General features: G+C 42.8%; 1 protein-coding gene across 1 annotated transcript in view; it reads left to right on the top strand.

Annotated features, from left to right (window-relative positions):
• The first annotated feature begins 3,431 nt into the window (after positions 1-3,431).
• C8B (complement C8 beta chain) overlaps positions 3,432-24,430 on the top strand; it is a 33,685-nt gene continuing 12,686 nt past the window's right edge. Inside the window, exons 1-6 of the mRNA XM_083509934.1 lie at positions 3,432-3,751; positions 8,479-8,635; positions 13,621-13,759; positions 17,732-17,873; positions 20,144-20,276; positions 20,857-21,054. Of these exons, the coding sequence (XP_083366060.1) occupies positions 3,660-3,751; positions 8,479-8,635; positions 13,621-13,759; positions 17,732-17,873; positions 20,144-20,276; positions 20,857-21,054 (861 nt within the window). The 5' untranslated portion in view covers positions 3,432-3,659. The remainder of the gene's footprint in view (positions 3,752-8,478; positions 8,636-13,620; positions 13,760-17,731; positions 17,874-20,143; positions 20,277-20,856; positions 21,055-24,430) is intronic.

The raw sequence follows: 24,430 nt of genomic DNA, 5'->3' as shown, positions 1-24,430 counted from the left end.
GTTGCGGCGCTCATCTCGCTTTATTGGCCGAGGGAGCCAGCGTACAGCTTCTGGGTCATGTGGCCAGCATGTCTAACCAGAGCAGCACACAGAAACACCGTTTACCTTCCCGCCGGAGAGGTACCTATTTATCTACTTGCACTTTGATGTGCTTTCGAACTGCTAGGCTGGCAGGAGCAGGGACCGAGCAACGGGAGCTCACCCTGTCGCGGGGATTTGAACCGCCAACATTCTGATTGGCAAGTCCTAGGCTCTGTGGTTTAACCCACAGCGCCACCCACGCCCCTTCTTTATCCAAGTTCCTTTATGTCAAATAAGAATAATGACTTACTTATGGTCAGTATGAAAATATACAAAGCAATTTTGCCAGTGGTTGAAGCCAGCAGAAATTTTAATAGCAACTGAAATTTCAAATACAGTGGTACCTCGTGCTACGTATATAATTCATTCCGGAGGTCTGTTTGTAACTGGAAACCATTCGTAACATGAAGTGTGCTTTCGCTAAGGGCACCTCCAGAGCGTGACTTCCGCTCGCATCCCAGGGCAAAGGTCACAACAAGGGGGCATCTACCTCCGGGTTAGCAGAGCACGTAACCCGCAGCATTCATAAGGGGGGGGGGCGGTACGTAACACGAGGTACCACTGTGCTTGAATATTTCATACTACTTGATGGAATAAACCACCAGGGGTCTAGTGTAGGAGTGGCTAACCATTTTTTGACTCGAGGACTACATTCACCCGTGGCCAACCTTCTCAGGGCAGCATGACAACAGTGGATGTTAGCAAATTAGCATTGCTGAACCTGTACTGGATTATAGCAAATATCTCTGAAAGTTTGATATTACCTGTTCTGTGATCTGGCATGCAAGTTAATATTAAGACTTTCTTTTCTGACCATTAATTTGAGTCAAGACTGAATAATATATTAGTCTTCACAGTCTGGTTGCCACTCTTGTATGTACAAAGATGTACCCAGTTATGTCTGCTAGGTGTCTCATTTACGATACATTTGAACCAAAATACAGTGGTACCTTGGTTTACAACCATAATCCATTCCAGAGGTCCGTTTGTAAACCAAAACCAGTTGTAACCCAAGGTGTGCTTTCACCAACGGGGCCTCCCAAAAAATTTGTTCGTAATCCAAAAAAAAAAAAGTTGTAATAAAAAAAAGGTTGCAAACTGGGACACACACTTCTGGCTTTGACGTATTTGTAATCCAAAACGTATGCAAACCAAGGTACCACTGTATCTAATATGATTGCTAACTTTCTGTGTAAATTTTCATTCTAACATATATCTGGTTAACACTGCAGAACAATAAATAAAAGTATTTTGGAAAAACAACAGATTATAAATTATATTTCCCTATTTAGTAATTGAGTGCTATTGTTGTTTCTAAACTACACTCACTGTAGGTCAACGGATTCTGTTCTGCATTGTCTTTTTACAAAATATACAACATTTTCTGTATCTATAATCTCAGGTGATACTGTTTGCCTTCTGTGCAAACAGTGATCCACAAACTTTCCAGTAAATGGCATTTTATCTGTGCACTAATGATTAACAGTGAAATTGATCACATCAAAGGTCAAGCCACTGCTAGAAACATCTTTGTTAGTCATGGGACCAATGGGACTTGAAGCTGACAAAACCTTTGGACAGCCTGAACCATCTTTCTTAATTGTTAGTCTTCATTGAATACCAATGAAGGGGAAAGGTTATCGGTTAGGCCATCTGCTGAGAATCCAGTTGGCAGAACTCAGGCTTTCCTGAGCACTTCCCATAATAAGTCAGCTGATATGGCACAAGTTCTCTGTTAAATGGTTGTTGCTAAATTGCTTGCTGTAAAGAAATGATGTTGCAATAAAACAATTCTATTTTTTTAGCTTTGTGTTTGAATGGGACTTATAAATGTATAAGGGATGTATGTTGTAGTAATTCATGTCTTTTAGATTTCATGATAGTAATTAGAATACAGTGGTACCTCTGGATGAAAACAGGATCCGTTCCGGAGCCCCGTTCGCATCCTGAAGCGAACGCAACCCATGTCTGTGCGTCTGCACGTGCCACAACTTGCTGCGCATGCACATGATGTCATTTTGAGCGTCTGCGTGAGCGACGAAACCCGGAAGTAATGCATTCTGTTACTTCCGGGTTGCCACGGAGCGCAACCCAAAAACGCTCAACCCGAAGCTACTTTAACCCGAGGTACGACTGTACCTGAAGAATTTGTGCCAAACAAGTTAAAGTGTGTAGAAGCTGCCCTCCAGGTCTCCTCAAGGAGAATGTCTGAAAACAGGGCCCTTTTAGTGGTAGCACTGCAAATAGAATTATATAATGTTATTCCCCCAGTTTTGTTTTCTGTTGTTTTTTTTCCCCAATTGGCTTATGGTTTGTTTTATCAATTCTTCTGGGGTTTTTTAATGGCGTTGTATTGTATCAGATTGTTAGCTGCCTTGAAAGTTTGTAAAAACTTACAAATGAATTTACACATAAATCAACATAACCTCCTTAGAAATTTGATGTATTAACGGCCATCGAAGATAAGATTGTGCTCAACTCATTATTTAAAGGAGCCCGTGACTCTATTTATAATTGGTAGGAAAAAGAAGCAATTGCTGGTGGTTGAGGTCTGGCACAAGCATTCAACTACAATTAAATCAGTACAGTCCTTGTTATCTGTGGAATTCCCACCTGCTTATGACTGCCAGATCCATATCACGGGTAGTGAAAATATTTCTTTAACCAAGCATCAGACTGTAAGCAGTTGTGTCTAGTTGTAGACACTGGCTCTTCTTTTCATGACCCTTGTTTTTATTCTGATGGGGAGTGGTTATAGCTGCAGAATATGATCTGCAGTGTATTATTCAAAATGTGGCTGCCATGAGATAAAAAGCTACAATTAAAAATAAGTGTGTGTGTGTGTGTGTGTGTGTGTGTGTGTGTGTGTAACCCTAAAGCATTTATCGATCTTGACCAGTATCTCCTATACTTTTAGCAGATGGTTTAGTTTTCCTCCAGAATCAAAGAAGTCTCTGTGTTTTAACTCATTGTGATTGATTATTTCAGGATGAAAACAGAAAAGTAGTAACTGGGCTTTGAGGGCGATAATGATTTCCTATTCAAATCTTTTCTAAATTAAGATTTTAAATACTTTACTAGTGAAATCCTATACTTACCTGAGACTAAGCACCATTAAATACAAAGAATTGTAATGTTAATCCACAAATGGGAAGCCAATTATAGGTAGAAGTTAACAGGGGTTGCAGTCCCCTGCTGTGCCTCCTTACTCTGTAGTAAGTCCCACTGTGTGTCCAATAAGGCATGTTACACCAAGGTTACTGTGCACAGAATTCCAGTTTTAAATCTCCATAACTAGCTATAGGATTGCAGCCTTAGATTTATGAAAGACAGGCCAGTAAACGGGTCCTGAGCTGTGCTTCATGTCTCCGAATTTCTCCAACAGTTTTCCAGCAGCCCAGTAGAAGGCTCTGTCCAACCAGTAAACTTTGTTAAATTTGTCGGAAGGTAGCTTATCTTTTGTTTGCCTGCTGGGAAACAGCTACTAATCCACTTTGCTCGCCCCACTGTTTTCAAACACAGTAGCAAACGGAATTAGTAAAGAAACCTGCTATAGATTTCCCACAGTACTTTAAAACATGAGTGCAGCATCTATACTCTTTTGTTCTTGGCTGACCAGAGTTTTCGTGATCTGTGCAAGCATAAGCTTCTTAAATTTGCATTGCTCCAGGTAAGTGAATATTGTTTTTCAAACCAATATCAGTATGGTAATGTGATAGATAGTGACATTTAATGGTAACCTTCTGTTCTGATATTTGTGTAGTACATAGAAAGTGCCTCTTGAGCTATTTCTGGATTAGTAGCAAAGTTTTACCAAAGGAGGACCATATTGAACTGAACATGTTGCAAAGTGACATGCATTTGAACAAGCCTGATCGCTTGGAGACTCCAAAGTATGTGAAATGGTGCTCTGATATTCAGTAACATCTTTCTCCCTGTGGCTGTCTTGCCTAGTCGTGTCTAAAATTTAAGATTTGGGGGTTGGGGGATGGGGAGTGAATATTGTATATGCCAACTTGTCACTTCCACTTTTTCACATACTCCACTTAATATGGGTGATACCTTCTGTTTCCATGCTGTCAACCACATATCTTCCAACACTTATCCAATGAAATAGGGGTGTCCTATTCCATACCCTACAGCATTTCTCCCAGGACATTCTGGGATCAAATCTGGAACCAGGACAGCTTCTGCAAATCCCGGACTGCCCCTGGAAAACAGGGACACTTGGAAAGTCTGCAACCATTAATCCTTCACCTTCCATTACAGGAGCTGTGCTGCTGTTTATAAGTTTATCCCACTGTTCTTATATAACATTTAAAGGCCTGCAACACTAGAGCTGATTCTGTGGGAAAGGTCCATGTGGCTGTAGGCCCTTAAATATCACACTGATGCCTATAGGATAAACACATGGACATGGTTCTTCCACAGTGCTAGTGTAATACTTAAAGAATATCACTCTGGGTTTCTTAGGTATTGTCGCCTGCCCTTCTGAGAGGCATGCCACTAAAGGGCCACCTTTGACTTCTTCCTGTCCTTCTCCTCTAGCAGCCAAGCAAACTCTGCATCCTTTACTACATTTCCCAGAGTTGCCTTTTCCTGTACAACTACGCCTATCAGGAAGTCATCTGGAAGACGACTATAACTTCTTTCCTACTAACACCCTCTTCCGCAAAATCTTCCCTTTTTAAAAAAAAACCCACACACACTAAATTCATATTTTTCGCCTATTGTTTGATCATGTAATTCTGTTTCCCTACATGTTAACCTCAGGCACTTCATCCTTACTTTTAAAGCCCTCCACCTCTCCTACACTGCTGCCCCGTTGTAACTTCGTCAGACCGTCATTATGTATAATCTCTTCTCCCATCAACCCCTTTTGTCATCTTATTCTGCAGAATTGCACTCTATGCCAGGAACAGCCACCCCTCACTACTAAACTGCTTTTTGTTCCTAATATTAATAATAGCACTCATTTATTTTAATATGACAAAAAGTGTTAAGCAGATGTCAGGTAGGTATATTGTGTTTCACTTTCGATCAGACCCTTCAATGCCTGATTAAGTTGTAAGCAGTACAATTAAGAGAAGTATCAATTATTTCCTTAACTGGGCAAGCAATTGGAATATATCATGGCGGTGTAAAATGTACACTTACGTCATGTAAATCTACTTGTTGCAAACCTGCTTCTGCTAAAAGAAATTGTTGAAGCCAGTGGCATTCCCATCTTAATTATTTCTGCATTGTTTATTTCTCTTCATCTTTCTAGAAAATAGCACTTGTCTTTGTTCTCTATTTCTGGCTTGCTGTTGTTGTTGTTTTTCAAATTACTCCTCGAAGCAGAATTTACACCCTGCTCTGGGTGTTTAACCCACCATAATCAAGGTGGATGGAAGCTTTTATTAACTGCCAGTGAAAAATTAATTATCATTTTAATTTCTTTTGTAATTAAAGTTTGATTACATTCCCAAAGACTTTCAGAAAATTGATTGTAGGAAGTAATAGTTGCGACAACAAGGCATGCTTATTGCTCCAGAAAAATTTATAAATAAGACTCATGGATCTGTGTGTTAAGGATGGCAAAACACTGCCACTCCCCGCCATGTTTTGTATTCCTTGGAAAATACAATGAGACCTATTTGAAGGTGTCTTTGAAACAGGCGCATCTTGCCTCCCTAGTCCTAAGGGAGCTCATTAAAACAGGACTGCACAATTTGCAGGCCCCCCAAGCCAAATGCTGCATCCTTCTGCCAAGCAGTTGACACTCCCCCTCCCATTTTTCCAACCCTAGAAGGCAGCAGTACAACAGGCTTAACAATCCTTGGGACTGAATATGGCTTGGTGGACCACACAGTTTTCAGACTAGCAGTAAAATACGTTATATGTCGTTCTGGAAAACAGAGGAGGAGGAGGAGGAAGAAGAGGGCAGCGATAAGTGTGCTAGCAAGCATAACTTGGAGGGCAGTCTTTTAGGACTCCAATTCTAAAATGCAGGAGGAGACACTTAGGACTTCATGTGGAGTCTCCCAGGTTCAGAAGATCAAGTTATGGAGGATGATTGAGTGGCGGGGGCACAGCTAGTGCGCAAATCCTTACTGCCTCTTCTTTTCTATATATTATTATTATTATGTTTTGTTTCCGTATGTTTCTGATATAGAACATCTGAAGAGGCATACTCAACCCTGAAAAGGATCACTAAATAGATTTCTTTTTGCTGGTGATATCAGGAGGTTTTCTAGTATTATTTCATGTCATTTGTGCAGTCAAAGGCTTTACACCACATGCACACAGAGAAACTTATCAGGTTTTTATTAATAGCCTTGTCTGAGAAAAAAGGGCTTAACATTTGACTCATAATGTTTTACATGGAGGTAACAATCGTCAGTGTGTCAAATTGAAATATGAAGTATTCTCTCTGTTTCGTGGGAAACCGTTGATGGGTTGTATAATATACAAGGAAAAGAATAGATTCCTATCAGGTATTGTATTAGTTACAGAAAGTGAATTGGTTGTGTGTATACATTTGTTTTACCTTCCTCCATTTGTACTGATACATATAGATTAAAACCTATAAAATCCCTTCATATGTTAAAGAGGCAGAATGGAAACCCGGCCATTTGTGACTACTCTGTGTCCCATCTCTGTCTCATGTGCATGTCAGAATGAAGGCATGAAAGATTCCCACAAATTGTCCATGTTCAAGCTGCAGCCAGGCTATAAGGCAGGCATGGTTGACCTGTTGCCCTCATGATGTTGCCAAACTACAATACTCATCATCCCTAATCACTGGCCATGCTGGCTGAGGGTGGTGGGAGTTGTAGTCCAGCAGCATTTGAAGGGCACAGGCTAGCCACTGCTCCCCACCAATTTCCAGTCTCAAGCATTAATACTTCTGAATACCAGTTTGATGTCATCTGCAAATTTGATGAGCATGCCCTCAAGTTGTTGATAAAGATGCTGAACAGCTATAGGCCCAGGACCACAGATGTCAGGTCTAGGGGACCCTGGATGCCAGGGCACCCACAATTTTTAATTTTTAATTTTGCTTAGCTTTCACAACATGGGGTTCCGACATGACTTCCAGTTTCTACTAGAGACCTGATACGACCTCCCAGAGGAGGTCAGAGGCCCTGCCAGGCCTCCAAACCCGATTTCCAGTACAAACCAGAAGTCACATCAAAGGACTCATGAGGCCTCAGATGTGACCTCCAAGGCTCTGCAAGGTCTTAAAAGCAATGTCAGAGGCCCTGCCAGGCCTCCGAATGCGACTTCCAGTCGAAACCAGAAGTCGCATCGGAGGTCTTGTGAGGCCTCGGATGTAACCTCTGAGACCCTGCGAGGCCTCAGAAGTGCCGCTGAGCCACCGACACAACGTGTCATCAATATGTCATGATGGCACGTTATGTCATGGGCTCCACTGGGTACCCATAACCTGGGTTCCATGTCAGCACCCCTGCCCAGGACAGAAAGAACCCTGTAGCACCCTACTTGTCATCACTTTTTTCCAGAATGATGAGGAACCATTAATGAGCACTCTTTGGGTTCGGTCAGTCAACCAGCTACAAATCCACCTATCAGTTACCTAATCTAGTGAGAACCATATACCGTATTTTTCGCTCTATAACACGCACCCGACCATAACACGCACGTAGTTTTTAGAGGAGGAAAATCCGTACGCATGCCACCTGTAGGCATTCCCTCCATAACACGCACAGACATTTCCCCTTACTTTTTAGGAGGAAAAAAGTGAGTGTTATGGTGCAAAAAATACGGTACTTGTGGGGGAGCAGGAAGGGTGGAGGGAGGACCACTATTTCAATACAGTGAATAAGCTCTGAATATCAAGCTTCTGTGACATCGTAGCAATTCAGCCAATAGCTAGGAAGGGACTTCAAAGTGGCAGGTTAAATTCAGCCTGGGCTTATTAGATTTTGTCTCACCATTTACTGAGTTTCAGTGAGTTTTGGTCAATTGGCATCACCTCAAGCTGAGATGCAACATCAACTCTGGGTACTATCTATACACCCATTAGTACTGGGCACTGAGGTTGTATGTTGACTGTTTTCAACAATAAATGCCCCTCAGTGGTATGCTGATGGGCATGCAGTGGTCCATGCAGAGTTCTGCATCACACATCCTTAGTAATCACACAAGAATTCCATTATGTGGGATTTCGCTCGTGCAGCAATTACAATACTTGAGTTGGTTGTGCAACTTGAATTTTGCACAAGGCAGAGTGGCAAAACTGTTGTGTACTTTAACTGGACACCTCGTTTCTCTTTCTGTGAATGGGAAGTGCTCTAAACTGGTGCCCAGGTGGGTGCTGGCATTAAGAAATAGGAGACAGATTGACATGCGCCCTAATGAAAAAATAGCTTTCCCTCTATTAAAATGCAGTGGAGAAAAAGACAGTTCTCTTCAACTATATGGAGCTGATACCAATGTGACCAAAGGCAGATGGCGCCGGTCTCCCAGCAACCCACCACAGCCCATCGATTGTACACTTTCCAGCTGGTCACCATGGAGCACTTGCGATCCTTGCCAGAGGAAAAGGGTGAGTGTCTTTGTGATCTGTTTGTGTGGTATTTCAATGTATTGCAATGAGAAGCTTGCAAAGTGGCTGATTAATTCAAATCAAAATGGCTCCCTTTCAACTCCACGTCTCTATTACACATCGTTTCCTTGGGTCCTCACTTTTCAGAGCAGAGCACTGAAAAATGCCCACTTGTGCCTTGTGGGTGGCCTTTTGTGTTCTCATATCTATACATAGACATTCCACAGAGCATACAAAGCCATACTGATCTATGTGGCTCCCCCCCCCAAAGAGTCCCTTCCTTAAAAGCAACAATATAAAATTTTGTTTTGAAATAAAGTTTTTTAAAAATGCGGATGAGAAAAGAAACTTAGTTTGTCCTCATTTCCTTTGCTCCCTTCCCTCAAGCCATTATTTATCTTGCCCCAAATTTCTTTTTCCTTCATTCACCCCCATTGCCTTTGGGGCCTTTAGCTTCCATGCACTTCTAGTCTCCAGCCTGTCCCTCAAGCATACTCTCATCCCAAGGGACTGTGCTGCAATCCTTGTCAAACCAGCAACTTTTCCTTCCTTCAAAAGTTGGATTACAATCATTTTGACAAGCTCTATTCCCTAAACAGTAGGAAAGTTCATGAGCATCCAATGCCATCACACCAGCTCAGCCAACAGGTACCAGAGTTGCGCTTACACAAGCACAACATAGACACCGCTTCCTCTTCCAGTATTCCCAGGTGGTGTAAATCTGCAGATTAATCAGATCAGTTCAGTTCAATTTATGGGGCCCAAATACCTGGTCTGAATTTAAGACCTCATTGTACCTGTTCAGCTGCACATACCTGTTTGGTTCTCTACATTTCATAATGGTAAATTAAAAAAAAACAAAAAACAATTTATCAGCACCAAGTGCTGTCTGGAGAAAGCGATGATTTAAAAATGAGCATGTCCACCACCCATTGTCTTCTCTTACTTCCACTTATTTTCAACAGAGGTATCATAATCCCAACTTCAGTATTTAATGGCAATCCAGTTTTGTATCCACTTAAACAGCCTGCTTGCAGTCCCACTGCAAAGATGGAGCAGATATGTTTTCTGTTGCTCCAGTGGGTCGGTTTCCTATTCTCCCCCATCCCCACAGGCCACCTTTGACAGGTTGGCAGGACAACCCTCCTTTCAAATTATCAGATGTCAGGTCAATGACACCTGTCAGTCCCTTGTGCAGCATTTCACAAAAACGCCCAGCAACCAGCTGGCTGTGTGGCATTTGGGAGGGCAGCACAATGTGCTTTGCTAGCCCTTAGAGCTAACCATAGAGCATGGGGTCAGCAAAGCACTTTGCACAGCAGTAGGGGAGCAAGCCTTTTATTGTTTTTCTTGTACAGAAAGTGACTGGGGAGTTGCCACACTTTACTAGCTATGCTAGAGCACTCTTGATGTAGAGCCCATTTGTGTGGAGCACCCTCAATATCCTTGCTTTTGGCTGGGAGATTATGGCCCACAGCCGCTCATTTTTCATCCTTGAGCATTTTCCACCTACAAAGTGTCTTCAGACTAAGGCTTTGATTGTTACAGACATTAGTGGTAAGATTCCCATTATCTTCGAAAGTGCCGTATAATATCTTGTCACCATGCTAAGGCTACTCATTTTTTGAGTAGTCATTCTTTGGCCTTGCTCAAAGCCACAGCTTACATATGATTATTTATCATCATTACTTTTGTTATTGGAATAGCAGCTGAAAGCCCTAATGTATTAGATGCTAAGAAAAGTGGATATAGCAAACCGAGGAGAGCACAGATAATATTGAACTTGTAACTGAGAAGGTTTTATTGCATGCTGGCTGTTGCATCTAGAGGTATAGAGCTTATCAGCACTCTAGCGTATGACTGAAAGTACACAAAAGCCAGTAAAAGTTTGAGGCCTTTCTCCCATGACATATTTCACAGCATCACAATGAAACTGACAGCACTGGTGATACATTGCATATGGGCCTCCTAGTCACCCTGTCAACAATGAACAGGGGCAGCATAGGTTAAAGCCCACAGCAAATATGAAATCATAGAAAAGAGTTGCATGAGCACATCTGATCTCTGAAATGTGCCCTAATGGTATGACAAGGGAGGACGGAAGATACGTGTATCTGGTACTAAGCAAACCCCAGAGATTTCCACAGACCTGCTCACTTAGTGTTTCTGGATGGAGGATTTTGGAGGGTGTCAGAGGTAATGGAAATTGGGATCCTGTCAGGCACTTAGTATGTAGTTTTGGGCAGGATTGGACCTTTGCTAGCAAGAAGGGCTTCTGGAGACCATGGGAGAAGGTGAGGATGCTGGGAACATTTTTTAAAAAAGTAGAGTGGTCCTAAGGAGAGGAAACCATCTGCAGTTTGGTGGAGCATGGGAGGTGAGTTCATGGTTGGCAGAAGAGCAGGCAGATAAGCAGAAAGGCAGGAGTCATCCACCAAGAGCAGAGGACCAATTCAGCGACATCAGCTGATCCAAAAACTGCTACAGTTCCTAGAGGAGATGTCAGTACCTAGAAGTCTCTTAGCCAGAACTGGCTTCTTCAGGGGTATTTTCTCCTAATTCCCCAATTGCCAATCCAGGGGCAAAGGGGGATGTGAAGGCAAGGGAGTGATGTGACAGGACTTGCCAGCATGCTACTTCAGAGCATTAAATTAGAGCCTTGACTTTCCACCCCAATCCTCTCATCGAAGCAATGCTCCCAGCTGCAGGGTACATGAATTATGTGCGAATCCTATCAACAGTGATGATCTACTTGCCCCCATCCTATCCCTGGCCAGCTTTGCTTATGGGCTAAGAGCTTAAGTGGCCTACAGCCTGCATGGTATTGTCTGATACAAGAAGGAACATGTAGCCACTATTCTGTGTTAGTGGGGAGAAAACTGGGCTTTAATCAGAATTAGACCTCTCAGAATCAATGCTGTGAAGAAGAAGAAGAAGAAGAAGAAGAAGAAGAAGAAGAAGAAGAAGAAGAAGAAGAAGAAGAAGAAGAAGAAATTTTTATTTATATCCTGCCCTCTCTGGCCAAAGCCGGGCTCATAGCAGCTAACAACAGTAAAAATAGCACAATTTACATAAAATCACAGTCAATTGATTAAAATACATTCTAAAATCAATTCAGAATCAAATTAATGGCAACCATTGGGCTAGAGTTCTATGAGGATTACAGTTGGAGAGAGGGGGTCAGACTGTGCCTTGGCCAAAGGCCTGGTGGAACAGCTCCGTCTTGCAGGCCTTGTGGAAAGATGTCAAGTCCCGCAGAGCCCTGGTCTCTTGCGACAGAGCGTTCCACCAGATCGGGGCCATGGCTGAAAAAGCCCTGGCTCTGGTTGAGGCCAGTCTAACCTCCCTGTGGCCAGGAATCTCCAAGATGTTTTTATTTGAAGACCATAAGGTCCTCCATGGGACATACCATGAGAGGCAGTCCAGTAGGTACGAGGGTCCTAGGCCTTATAGTGCTTCAAAAGGTTAAAACCAGCACCTTAAACCTGATCCTATACTCTACCGGGAGCCAGTGCAGCTGGTATAGCACCGGGTGAATGTGATCCCGTGGTGAGGACCCCGTAAGGAGTCTTGCCGTGGCATTCTGCACCCGCTGGAGTTTCTGGGTCAGTCTCAAGGGCAGCCCCACATAGAATACTCGTTAAAAAGGGAATAAAAGTTTTCCCCAACTTCGGAAGAACAACAACAGAACAGCAGTCAGACAGGTCTTCCTGGGAGTTTCACAGGCAGGCCACCAAAGTGTCCCAAATCACTCTTTTTCTCCCTACCTCTGAAGGTGCAAGGACCGGGGGGTGGGTAATGAAGAAGTCAGGGGAAACCATTCCCTCAAACAGCAAAAAAGGGTAGCTATCTGCCAATCAGTATGGCAACAAAAAGAGAACATTCTGCATACTTTGAGCAGTACTAGTTTGGTCTTCCCCTCAACCCACAAAGGAGGTACATCCCACACATATATTAGAGATCGAATGCACGGTTATGAAGGTGCAAAACGTCATTCTGCCTGGTGACATTTCTCTGCCATCCTAATCGCTATAGAACACACATAATCATGGGAGATCTAGCCTTGAGAACTCCTTAATTTGAACATAGCCCTGAATAAAAACCAGCAAAAACAAAAATCCACAACATACACACATCCCTGACTGTCATTCTGAAAGCAACTTGGAAACATATGTTCTATACATTTGCTTGGGCATTAACAGAATATTAATGTGTATATATGACATAAGATGAGCCTACTGGATCAGGCCTAGCATCCTATTCTCACAGCGGCCAGACAGTGTTAAACCGCTTGCACTGTGTTGTGATATAAATTTTAACACTAGTACTTTATTTTTACCTTCTCTTTTGTAAATTGATTTGTGGATTGATTGTTTTGGTAGTTGGTATATATTGGGCGCGGGTGGCGCTGTGGGTAAAACCTCAGCGCCTAGGACTTGCCGATCGCATGGTCGGCGGTTCGAAACCCCACGACGGGGGTGAGCTCCCATTGCTCAGTCCTTGCTCCTGCCCACCTAGCAGTTCGAAAGCACCTCCGGGTGCAAGTAGATAAATAGGGACCGCTTACCAGCGGGAAGGTAAACGGTGTTCCATGTGCTGCGCTGGCTCACCAAATGCAGCTTGTCACACTGGCCACGTGACCCAGAAGTGTCTGCGGACAGCGCTGGCTCCCGGCCTCTAGAGTGAGATGAGTGCACAACCCTAGAGTCTGGCAAGACCTTTACCTTTACATCGGGAACTGGGCTCTGCTTTGATTCTGAGATCATTTAATCATTATATATATATATATATATATATATATATATATATATATATATATAATGCCATCAGATGCCTTCTTCTTAACCACAGAGATGGAATAGGAAGAAATCTGATATTTGCCATTGATGTTTGGTGCTGCCACTAGCAAAGATCTAGGGATATCTGGGATACATGCCTTTTTTAATTTAGGAGACCTGGAATTCATAATCTCTATTCTGTTACAGTACAGATTTGTCCATGTGGAACGGCCTTCTCAGTTTGGCGGTGACCCGTGTGATTACTCTGACAAAGAAACTGAAGACTGCGTTACAAACAGACCTTGCAGGAATACAGTTAGATGTGAAGGCTTTGTGTGTGCCACAGGTTAGTGAATAAGAAGTGGTTTTCCTAAATTTGAAGCCAGTGGCTAAGCCCCCATGTATTGAATTGTATTCGAACTTAATAGAGTGAATGAAAATTTGAACTTAATAGAGTGAATGAAATCATACTCTTGGCAGACCTTTTAAACTGTAGAGTAATAGTTCACATTGTTTGATTTGTCACAACTGAAATTTGATATGGTTTGCATTATTAAACAGACATAATTATAAAACCAGCAAGAAGAATGGGACAACAGGGAACAACAATGGCCTGGTTTGTGCATCATTTTAAACCACAGTTAAACTAAACTATGGTTTATATGCGAACACACAGTGTGCTGGTGAATGATGCAAAACAGTGGGCGATTCACTTCTCTCGAGCAACTTCTGTTGTTGCACTGCTGGGAATCACGCCAGAGTCTGGGTCCGGCACTAAATTCCAATCTGGGTTTGCTGCTTTCCTGACAAACCATGAATTGAAACCAAGGGTTGTTATTGGCTTACCAATTATGGTTTGTTGGGAGAAAACAATCTACAAGCCTGAGTTCAGACTAAGTCAGACGATGGACTGTTTCCTGGCAGCACATATAGAGCATGAGCAGGGAAGGAGTGAAGTGCCTGTAACGTCAACAGTGTACACCAGCATACTACATGCTCATATTTAATCCATAGTTTAAACAGTTCCAATCTGCGAGGTGCAGTGCTTGTGCAGACGGAATGTCCATGTTCCTACACAATGCACAATGTTCAATTCCACCCGCTGTGTACCCCTGGTGGTGTCATGTTTCAGAAATCATAAATGATATGCTCTCTGTTAGCTTTATCATAACAAAATTTATTTGTTCCCGGCTCCCTTTCTAGGTTCATTTTAAGAGGTCCATACAGATCAAAATGAAGCTCACGTGCTTTCTCTCATGTCTGCTGTTAAAATTTATTGGATTACATTATGCCCAAGCCTGCTTGGTAATCACGCCTGCGTGTGCATTTTCCAGCAGTATACATGGCAGGGTGCTGGAGGTATAGATGCTCTAGACAGGCTGCAAAGAATTACAGATCTGTTCTGGGTTATAAACTGCAGCAAGAAAAATAAGAAAACTGCCTTCCCAAGCTCTTCTAATGACTCATACACAGCTAGAATTTCAAAATATTGCAGTCGTATTTTTTTAAAAAAAGATACTGCAGCAACAATCATCAACATTCGTAATATATTAAGAATTACTCCTCATCAGCTTTCTCCTCAAACTTCACTATAAAACAGAAAAATGAGGATTTATTAGACACAGCAGTGCTGTCTCGATTTCTGCAGCCAGGAAACTCCAGGTTGCTGTTTGCTTGTTTTTTATGCAATGGCAACATTTGGAATTCCTACAGAAATTGTACTTTTTTTGGTGGTTGCAGCAAGTGATGAAAGGATGCAGGAAGCATTAAGTTGGTAATGCAAATGGGATGCCATGGGAAAGAGACTTTGCATTATTAGGCTATATGCAACGTTGGCAGATTCTGCTTTCATAGCAAGCAGGCGGTCCCAGTTTTCAAGAAGTTTAGGGCAGGGTCTTATTCAAGCCAAGAAAGCAGTGGAAGCAGAACCAGGAGCTGTTTGGGGGTCAAGGAGAAGGGGGAAAGGCATGAAGTTGGCACAGGAATAAGAGTTATGGCAGGGCAGAAAGCAGGCCTTGAAAACGTAGACTCAAGAGTGCCATAAGTAGGATTTGCAGTACAAATTTGCTTAGACTCAGTTTTATGGATGAGGAATCCTTAGGTGGTGGACATATTTACCGTATTTTTCGCCCTATAGGACGCACTTTCCCCCTCCAAAAATGAAGGGAAAATGTGTGTGCGTCCTATGGGGCGAATGCAGGCTTTCTCTGAAGCCTGGAGAGCGAGAGGGGTCGGTGCGCACTGACCCCTCTCGCTCTCCAGGCTTCAGGAGAGCCCCACCGCCAGACCCACAAGCTCGGGGGACAGCGGGGAGGCGCAGCGCCCCTTTCCTGCTGTCCCCCGACTTGGTTAGAAGGCTGGCGGGGGGAGAAGCCCACTCCTCCCCGTCGCCAGCCCCACAAACTCGGAAGACAGCAGGAGACGCAGCGCCCCTTTCCCGCTGTCCCCCGACTTGGTTAGAAGGCTGGCGGGGGGAGAAGCCTGCTCCTCCCCGTCGCCAGCCCCGCAAACTCGGGAGACAGCGGGAGACGCAGCGCGCCTTTCCCGCTGTCCCCCGACTTGGTTAGAAGGCTGGCGGAGGGCTTCCCCCTCCTCCAGCCCGCAAGCTCCCAGAGCAATGCCAAAGCTGCACGCAGCTTCGGCATCGCTCTGGGTCCTGTTCTGGGGGCCCTGCACCTGGGGGAGGGGGAAATATTTTTTTCCCCTTTATTCCCCCCCCCCCAAATCTAGGTGCATCCTATGGGCCGGTGCGTCCTATAGGGCGAAAAATGCGGTATATACTACTAGTGCTAATAATAATGATAATTTATTTATATGCCACCCATCGAACTGGGTTACCCCAGCCAATCTAGGCAGCTTTCAATAGATTAAAATACAGCAGTAAAAATCACTAGTAGGTAACTCATCCTATTGTAGTTTTGGGGAATAGAGAACAGGGATATAAACCCAAGGTTAAAGCCATTGCACTGTATTTACCCACTTCTATAGATCCAGGTTTAGTATTCAAACATGGCCCATCAACTGCTGCTTCTCAGCATAGGACATTGAGTGCAGGCTGTTCAGTTTCTCAACTTTTTGCAGACAGTGGCCTCATTCAAATATAATGATGAACTGTTATTTTTCAAAACATAAATGAGACAGTGCAAGCCTTGGGTTTGAGTGGTCACCTTCCAGTCTCTTCTTTTGCACAAGTACAGTGAGGAGATTGGAAGATTTCACCTCCATCTCCAACTGACCACAGTTTAATGTTACATCTGAATCCTAAACTGTAGCTAATCTGAACTAAGGTGTATGGACACCAGTCAGCATCATAAAGTGAGGTTTGCATTCAGCAAAGCATAGTTAAAACTATCCACAGTTTGTCCAGCTTATGACATAACACTAATCGGCCGTTAATTAAAAAGTGGAAGTGAAAGCTTCCCATTTTCCTCCAGGACTGACCCAAGCCATCTTGTTGTCTGAAGCACATAGCAACATGCTCCACACACCCCTTTTCATGTACAGAAACTAACTAGCAGTTAAGTTTTGCTTTAACACATACAAAGTGATAGCATCTGTCTGTATGTATATCTCTGTGCACCTGAGGACAGCAGGCTAGTTTAGGCATATTGCACACATATTTCTAATCTCCAATGGAGGGGAATTGTTGAGGAACAGAGCCTCAGGAGGAACTTAAAGGGACTACTGCAACCTCCTCTAGCATCTGCACCTGAGATAATTGCCTTACTCTGCCTAGCGGTAGGCTGGCAGTGCTTCTCATGGCAGTGCAAAGCAGAACAGGGAAGGTGTGAGCCTGAGGTTTGCACAGGAACATTGATGTAACAGTAAACCATAGTTTATTATTACATCCAAACAAAGCCAATACGAGCATGCTTTCAAGCATTTCAGCCCAATTCTAAAGTACAGAAACATTGCCTTTTCAAAACAATGATCCTCAATACTCAGTACATTCTATATTTCAACCAGATTGCTAGGTTATACATTGGCTGCATGTTGCAATTACAGTTGTACCATATTTCTCAAGTTCTTTCTGCTAGTGACGACTTTTTGCCTAAGAAATGCAATACAATTTGCCGCTAATTTAAGTTCAAAATAATATTACAAAAATGTTTATGCAGACTCATCCTAATCAATTAAATGTGCCTGGTTATTAAACCCGAATTTGTAAAGGAGCAGATAAGCCAAGCGCTTTCCCTGAAATAAATTGATAATTGCATCTTCACATTTTCAGGGGTCAGGGGCAAAGCATTGCACTGATTGAGCTAAAGGGAAATATCAGATTAACAATTAATTAGTGTGTTCCCACTCTGTGTTGTAGGGAGATGCATTAATCGGAGGCTGCTTTGCAATGGAGATGATGACTGTGGGGATCAGTCAGATGAAAGAAATTGTAAGAAAGTGTATAAAAAGTGCACCCAGGAGATGGAACAATACTGGGGAATACAAATGCTAGCAAGTGGGTAAGCAGCTCCATTATATTTCCAGAAACAGGACTGATGTCAAATGGAACAATTTGCATTTCCACCTTTAGAATTGAGGTGGGAACCTTTTTTTTCAGACTGAGGGTCACATTGACTTCTGGGCAATCTTCCCCGGAGCTATGTGCCAATGGTGGGTGGGACCAGAGGTAAAAGTAGGCGGAGCAACAAATGTAAATTTTACCTTTATTCAGCAGGCTAGTTACTGCACCCACCCAGCCCTACCCTACATTCAGACCACCATGAGGAATTAACAGAGTTCAAGGAAACATTCCAAAAACACTCAAGGAGGGTGTGAAACTAGGCTGGTGAGGTTGTGGCCTGGGAAGAGATGAGGTAATTAGGGAGGGGAAATGGCTTTGGGGATTCTCAAGGGCCAGATAAATAGGCCTAGAAGTCCACATTTGGCTCAGGGGCCTGGCTGAGATTTCACATTCCTGCTATCAATAAAGAGCTATCAATAAATTCTATGACTGCTTAGAGAAAAGGGGGGTTTTGAGACACATTATCATACTTCCTAGAAAAGTAGCCATGTTACTCTGTTGCAGCAGAATTTTACAACAGGTGTTAGAAACTTCATATAGTTTAGCTACATCTGAACCTTCATCAACTCATGGGAAGAATCTACTTCTCCTCCACCTGTTCATTACCCAGGCAAGGGGACAGCTTTTAAATAAAACATGGAACCAAAAGAATTACAGCAAGCTTAGATACTATTTTAATAGCTCAACTTAACATGGTTGTTCTAGCCGAACCACTACGGTACTTCAGAAAAAGGTCTGACCAGAGTAAAAACAGAACAAAGCTTATATAGTAGCTCAAACACAGCACACAAAGAGTTATAAAACACTGAAACATTCTTAAACACCCTCCTACAAACATCAAGAAAGGTTACAGGTCATGAGAAGTAAAACACACATGGCTCCATACCAGTAACTTCGCCCCTGCAAATACCTTCGAGTGCCCCTAACTGCTCAGGTCATTTGGGTCTCAAATGTCCTACTATATCAGAGTTTCCTTAGCAACCAGGCCTTCCACCCAGTTGTTGGCATTCCTGTCCCTATCTGTTCCTTGGAACCTCTCAAGGAGATGCCAGATTTCTTCACCCCGATGCTAGCTCAAAGCAGAAGTAGCAAAACATCCTCAGTGACCATTTGTGCTACTTACAGGGTCAGATAGGAAAGGAGTTTATTGCAAGAGTCATAAAATGCAGGCACACCAAAAGGGGACTACATTCTAGCCAAAGGTCCAATACAATTAATATTAGAACGTTTTTAAAATTAAAAAAATCTACACCCTGGGTGTCCCAAACCCCTGGCCTACCTGGTGGGAAGTCAGTATGTCAAGTTCCCAGTCCAGGGTCAGTCCACATGCCCAAAGTCCCACAGAGATCCTGGAGCAGTTAGTTGAGCAGACACAGCACCTCAATGATTGCAGCATCTGGGCTTAACGAGGTATGTGACCTTCACCTGTTCCGAGCCTACTCCAGCTGAAGAATCACATAGCGAGCTCCACCTGGCTAGCTAGGGAGATAGGCTGTGGGTTATTGCTTGCCCCAGCCTCCAAGACAGACTCTGCTGCTGCTCCTTACACCTCAGAGCCTGCTGTGTTTGTGGAGACAGGGACCCCTCTGGCTCTGGTGATGGGTCCTGCTGCTCTGTTTCCTGTGCACTGACCCCTGCTCCCATCCCCTCTGGAAAGCACAGTAGCTGCAATCTGGTATAGATAATACTGAACTGATTGAGCCAACAGTCTGACTTCAGTATAAGGCAGCTTTCTATGTTTTTATTGCATATACTATAGCCTGCCTCACACACAAGGCCCTGTCCACCTATATATACGTCTAGAAAGGAAGCAATCGAACAGGTTTTAACTGTTTCAGCTTTTAACCATTTTAACACTCATGGACTGCCACACCTGACTGCTGGCTTCTGTTCAGCTTAGTGGGTTACAAGTAGTGCAAGTATGAAAAAAATCAGAATACTTTGGAGGTTCTCTCCTGGATGGTAACAGAATATAATTTGTTCACTGTGTCTGGGAAAATCAGTATGCTTGATAGGCAGCTATTACAGACCCAATTTTGACACCACCCCCCATTTGCTGCATTACTGCTTTTAAAAAAATTGTGTCTTTTTCCAAGGCCAGAACAGGCCTCATATGAACTAAAATTTGTAGCCAAAAGAAGATGCATAACTTACTTTGAATAACCAATGTCTAAGCATGGCAATTTTATCCATTTCCCATCTCCCCAGATTAAATATTTTCACAAATGACCTGGAAGGATGGGTTTTAGACTATAAATACTATGCTGGAGCATGTTCTCCCCAGTATATTGGAGACACCAATTTCAGAAAACCATACAATGTAGAAAGCTATTTGGCAGAGGTATGTATTGAAGAGCTGTATGTGCAGTTAAAATTCCTAGGATTGTTGATACATCAAGTCATTTATTAAAGTAAAAATAATGCTCAACCAAATATTTATGTTTTATGCTTACGTGTTTTATGTGAAGTCCAAGTCACTTGGGCTTTCTCAAGTACTCTACATATGTGTGTTAGAGATAATCCAGAAGACCTCTCCACAGATAATATCAGGTATTATGAGTTGCATTTTTCCTTCATAAGGAAGATTTTTCATATTTTCAGCAAAGCAGCTAAGGATTCTGTCTCTCTTTTAGTGAATCAGCAATACATATTTCTGTAATATATTGTTGAGGCACTTAACTTTCTACCAACAAGCCATATGCCTTATGTGTAAAACATGTCTGCATGTGGACAACTATGTATTTATTTAATTATGAATGCCATTTATTTGCTGTCACATACAGAATATTGGTTTGCAATAAATTTATTTATTGGTTTTATTGGTTTGCAATAAATATATAGAATGAAAACTACAAAAATTATGATAACTTTAGGTGTGGAATCAGGATACAAAAAGTTCCTTATTCATGTTTTTTGTTTAGACCAAAGGCAAGTATGAATTTGCGTTGACTGAATATGAATCTTATTCAAGTTTTGAAGAGAATGTCTCCAAGGCAAAAGCGAAACAAGAAAGCTTCAGCATTGACATAAAAATACCAGGCATCTTTGAATTTGGTTACAGTGAGGATGACCAGAGGTACCAGAAGTACATTCAGAGGACAAAACGATTTTCTTCAACGGTAAACATGCTTCTCCATAACTCTAGGTTCATTTTAGTGAACATGGACAGTTTTAGAAACACTGTGTACTGTGTTTTGAAGTTAGGAAAAGTAAGGGTGTTTTTAGTTTTGCTCAAATGTTTTCACACTACATTTAGAGCTGAAAATCATTATATTCAGAGATTTCTTTCTATTGTCACCTCACCCTTTCTGAATTAGCTCCAAAACAATGGTTCAGGTCTGGGATCATTCTGACACATTACTCACATTACATACATTTAAAGCACAATCTTCGCACTTCAAACAGTCATGGCTTCCCTTAAAGAATACAGTGGTGCCTCGCAAGATGAAAAGAATCCGTTCTGTGATTCTCTTCGTCTAGCGGTTTTTTCGTCTTGCGAAGCAAGCCCATTGACGGATTAGCGGCTTAGCGCTATTAGCGGCTTTTAGCAGCTTTTAGCAGCTTATCGGCTTATCGGATCAGCTGATAAGCGGCTTAGCAGCTTAGAAAAAGGGGGGGAGGGAAAAAACCACAGGAACTCGCAAGACATTTTCGTCTTGCGAAGCAAGCCCATAGGAGATTCGTTTTGCGAAGCACCTCCAAAACGGAAAACTCTTTCGTCTAGCGAGTTTTCCGTCTTGTGAGGCATTCGTCTTGCGGGGCACCACTGTACTGGAAGCTATAGATTGTTAAGGGTGCTTAAAGTTGTTAGGAAACCCTTGTTTCCCTCACAGAGCTACAGTTCTTAGAGTGGTTTAACAATCCATCTCCCGTCAGTGGCAAGTCTGGAAATCATAGATCTAGGAGGATAAAATAGGGGTCTCCAACCAACTCTCTTTTTTTCTTTTTTTTAAAATATTTTTATTGGGTTTTCACATTTTATATAGACAAAAACAAAACACATAACATCAAAACAAACATAAAAGACAACAAACATGTATAGTTCCCGAAAATCTTATTTTCTAACCCTAGTCCTTGACTTCCCCCCACCCCCCTCCCTTGCATCCCTATTCCCAAGTTTATGTCAGCAAGTTGGCATTTCCTTTTCCGTCTTAATATTAATCCTTTTATAAAAGCAAAAATAAATTTTCCCTAAGTTGGACCCCAATTCTCTTCCCTCGATTTCTCATTTTTTCTTGAATAATTTTCTTATTAACTAAACCCCCTGATCTTGAGTGTTGTTTAAATTTAAATGCTTCCCTCCCTCCCATTCCCGCTTTGCGTCCTTTCCCAAGACATGTCCAAAATAACAGTTTTTAGCCTGGGTTCCGCACGTCCGAAGCTCTCAAATCTCTTTCAGTCCCTCTCCGCCGGTTTTGTTGGTAGTCCTTTTTGTCGGTCATCGAGTCTCGAAAGATTTCCTTAACAATCAATCCAATCAGTCCATAGTCTCTTCCCATATTTAGAAACAACTGCTGAGGAATTTCCGCAAGGCCTAAGTCTTGGTGATAGTCAAAATCAAAGTCTATGTGGAGGCCCCAATTGTACTTCTTTATTTCAAGCTCCTGAATTCCATAAACTTCCAGGGCCTCCTCTTTCGTCTTCTGTATCTTTCGTAGGCTTAAAATGGATTTAATCCAATAGTCTCCTTGCTTGTGTTCTCCAAATGCCGGCTTCTGGTTAGTATTTTCCCACATAACTTGTTCTCTTTCATGTTTTGTCTTCTCCTCTTCTTTGTTTATTATTTCGAATTCAGCTGTGGGTTCTTTCTCACTCAGGTCTTCATTACATTCAGCAGAACTACTTGTTTCCAAATTCAAGGTCATCAATTGTTTACTCATAACTATAGTCTGCTCCTGTAAGGTTCCCACCAGTGAAAACATCCTTTCGATTTCTCTCAGTATCTTTCCACCCACAGCCATTGTAATTCCACAGAGTTCCCCCTAGAGGGAATCTGATTACTTAATGGACTTTTCTCCAACAATCCTCTGTCCTGTTATTGTTTCTTTGTTTCCCACAATTTTAATTCAATTATAACTCCTTTTAATCCGGAGAGGTCTTAAGTAACAATTTTTCCACTATTAACAGTCCATTTGACAGCTTTGACAGCTGTCAAATTCTGCTCCTCTATACAGGCTCCAAAGCAGGTCGCTCCCGGGCCCGGGAGGGAGGGTTGTTTGCCACAAAACAAAGACTCTTCCAACACTCCACTCTCCTGCTCAAATTTGCCTTTCCAAATCTTGGAAGTTACTGTCTTTTTAAAACTCACCCTTTACAGGGTAGGCACTCCAGCTTAGCTCTTATATCGTTGCTCTGGATCGTCTGTAAGGGGGGGGTGGGGACTTCCTTTTGGCACACCCCCCGGTCGTCTCAAATTCAAAAGGTAAAAAATTTTTAAAGTTCAGTTCCAGATTACTCACGGGTTCTTTTTTTTTTCCAGTCCAAATTTCAAGGAAGGAAGTCAGCGCTCTCCAGTTATGGCTCGCGGCTTCGCTCAGCGGCGGTAGCGATCGACTCTCAGTGCCGCGCCGTCCCCCGTATCCCCTCCGTAGCCTTTAAAAAGGCTCTTCGCGAATCAGGGGGGGCGCTTAAGGCACCCGCCGAGTCTTCAGTCCGCAGGCATCCGCGCCTGCGGTTTTTAAGGGTCCCCGTGTCGCCGGCACGGCAAAGACCCATCCACCGCTGAGCCGATTCCCTCCGGAGCTCGGAGGGAATCCGCCATTTCCAGATCGCGCCAACCCGGAAGTCCTCGGTCTCCAACCAACTCTCAGCACCCCTACAAAACTACAGCTCCCAGAATTCTTGGGGGGAAGCCATAGCTCTTTAAAGTAGGTTCGTAGTGCTTTAAATGTATGATGTGGATGCAGCTACAATGACTTGCTGGGTCACATTTTCTGCAGTCCTGGCTTCATATGTAGGATTTCCATGTTGTCACCGGTGTCAGTGTTGACCACCTAGGGGGCCCTGAATCCAAACACTCTTATCTGCTTTCCCCTCCCATTTTATTTTATTTTATTTTAAAGTATGTTTTTATTGATTTATTTTAAACCTATATGCCAACTATCACATAACCTCATGCCCTGAGGGGGAATGAAGAAGATACAGTAACAGCTTTTTTCTAAAAGTTGTCGTATTTATTGTATGGTAATCTTTCCCCCCTTTTCTTTTTAAAGTGATGCCCAACCACTTTGTGAGGTCTTCCTGAAAAGTGATCTATATATACTTTAAAAACAAACAAACCGCCATACAAACAATAACAGAATGCTACACAGATCCATAATTTCAGGGAGGCTCCACAGAAAGAAAGTTGCGCAGTGATGTATATGGGCAGCAAGCATATATATATTGTGAACGTCTATGGAGGGATGTATGCAAAAGATCTGGCCATGTGAAAGTGTGCATTTCCATTTATTGGATAAGGCTACAGGGGATGTGTGAGAGTACCCTGCAGGTATG

This window comes from Podarcis liolepis (assembly GCF_965112155.1).
Source record: "Podarcis liolepis genome assembly, chromosome: 6".
NCBI lineage: Eukaryota > Metazoa > Chordata > Lepidosauria > Squamata > Lacertidae > Podarcis > Podarcis liolepis.
Note: the sequence above shows the minus strand (reverse complement) of the source record. Positions and strands in the feature narration are given on the sequence as shown.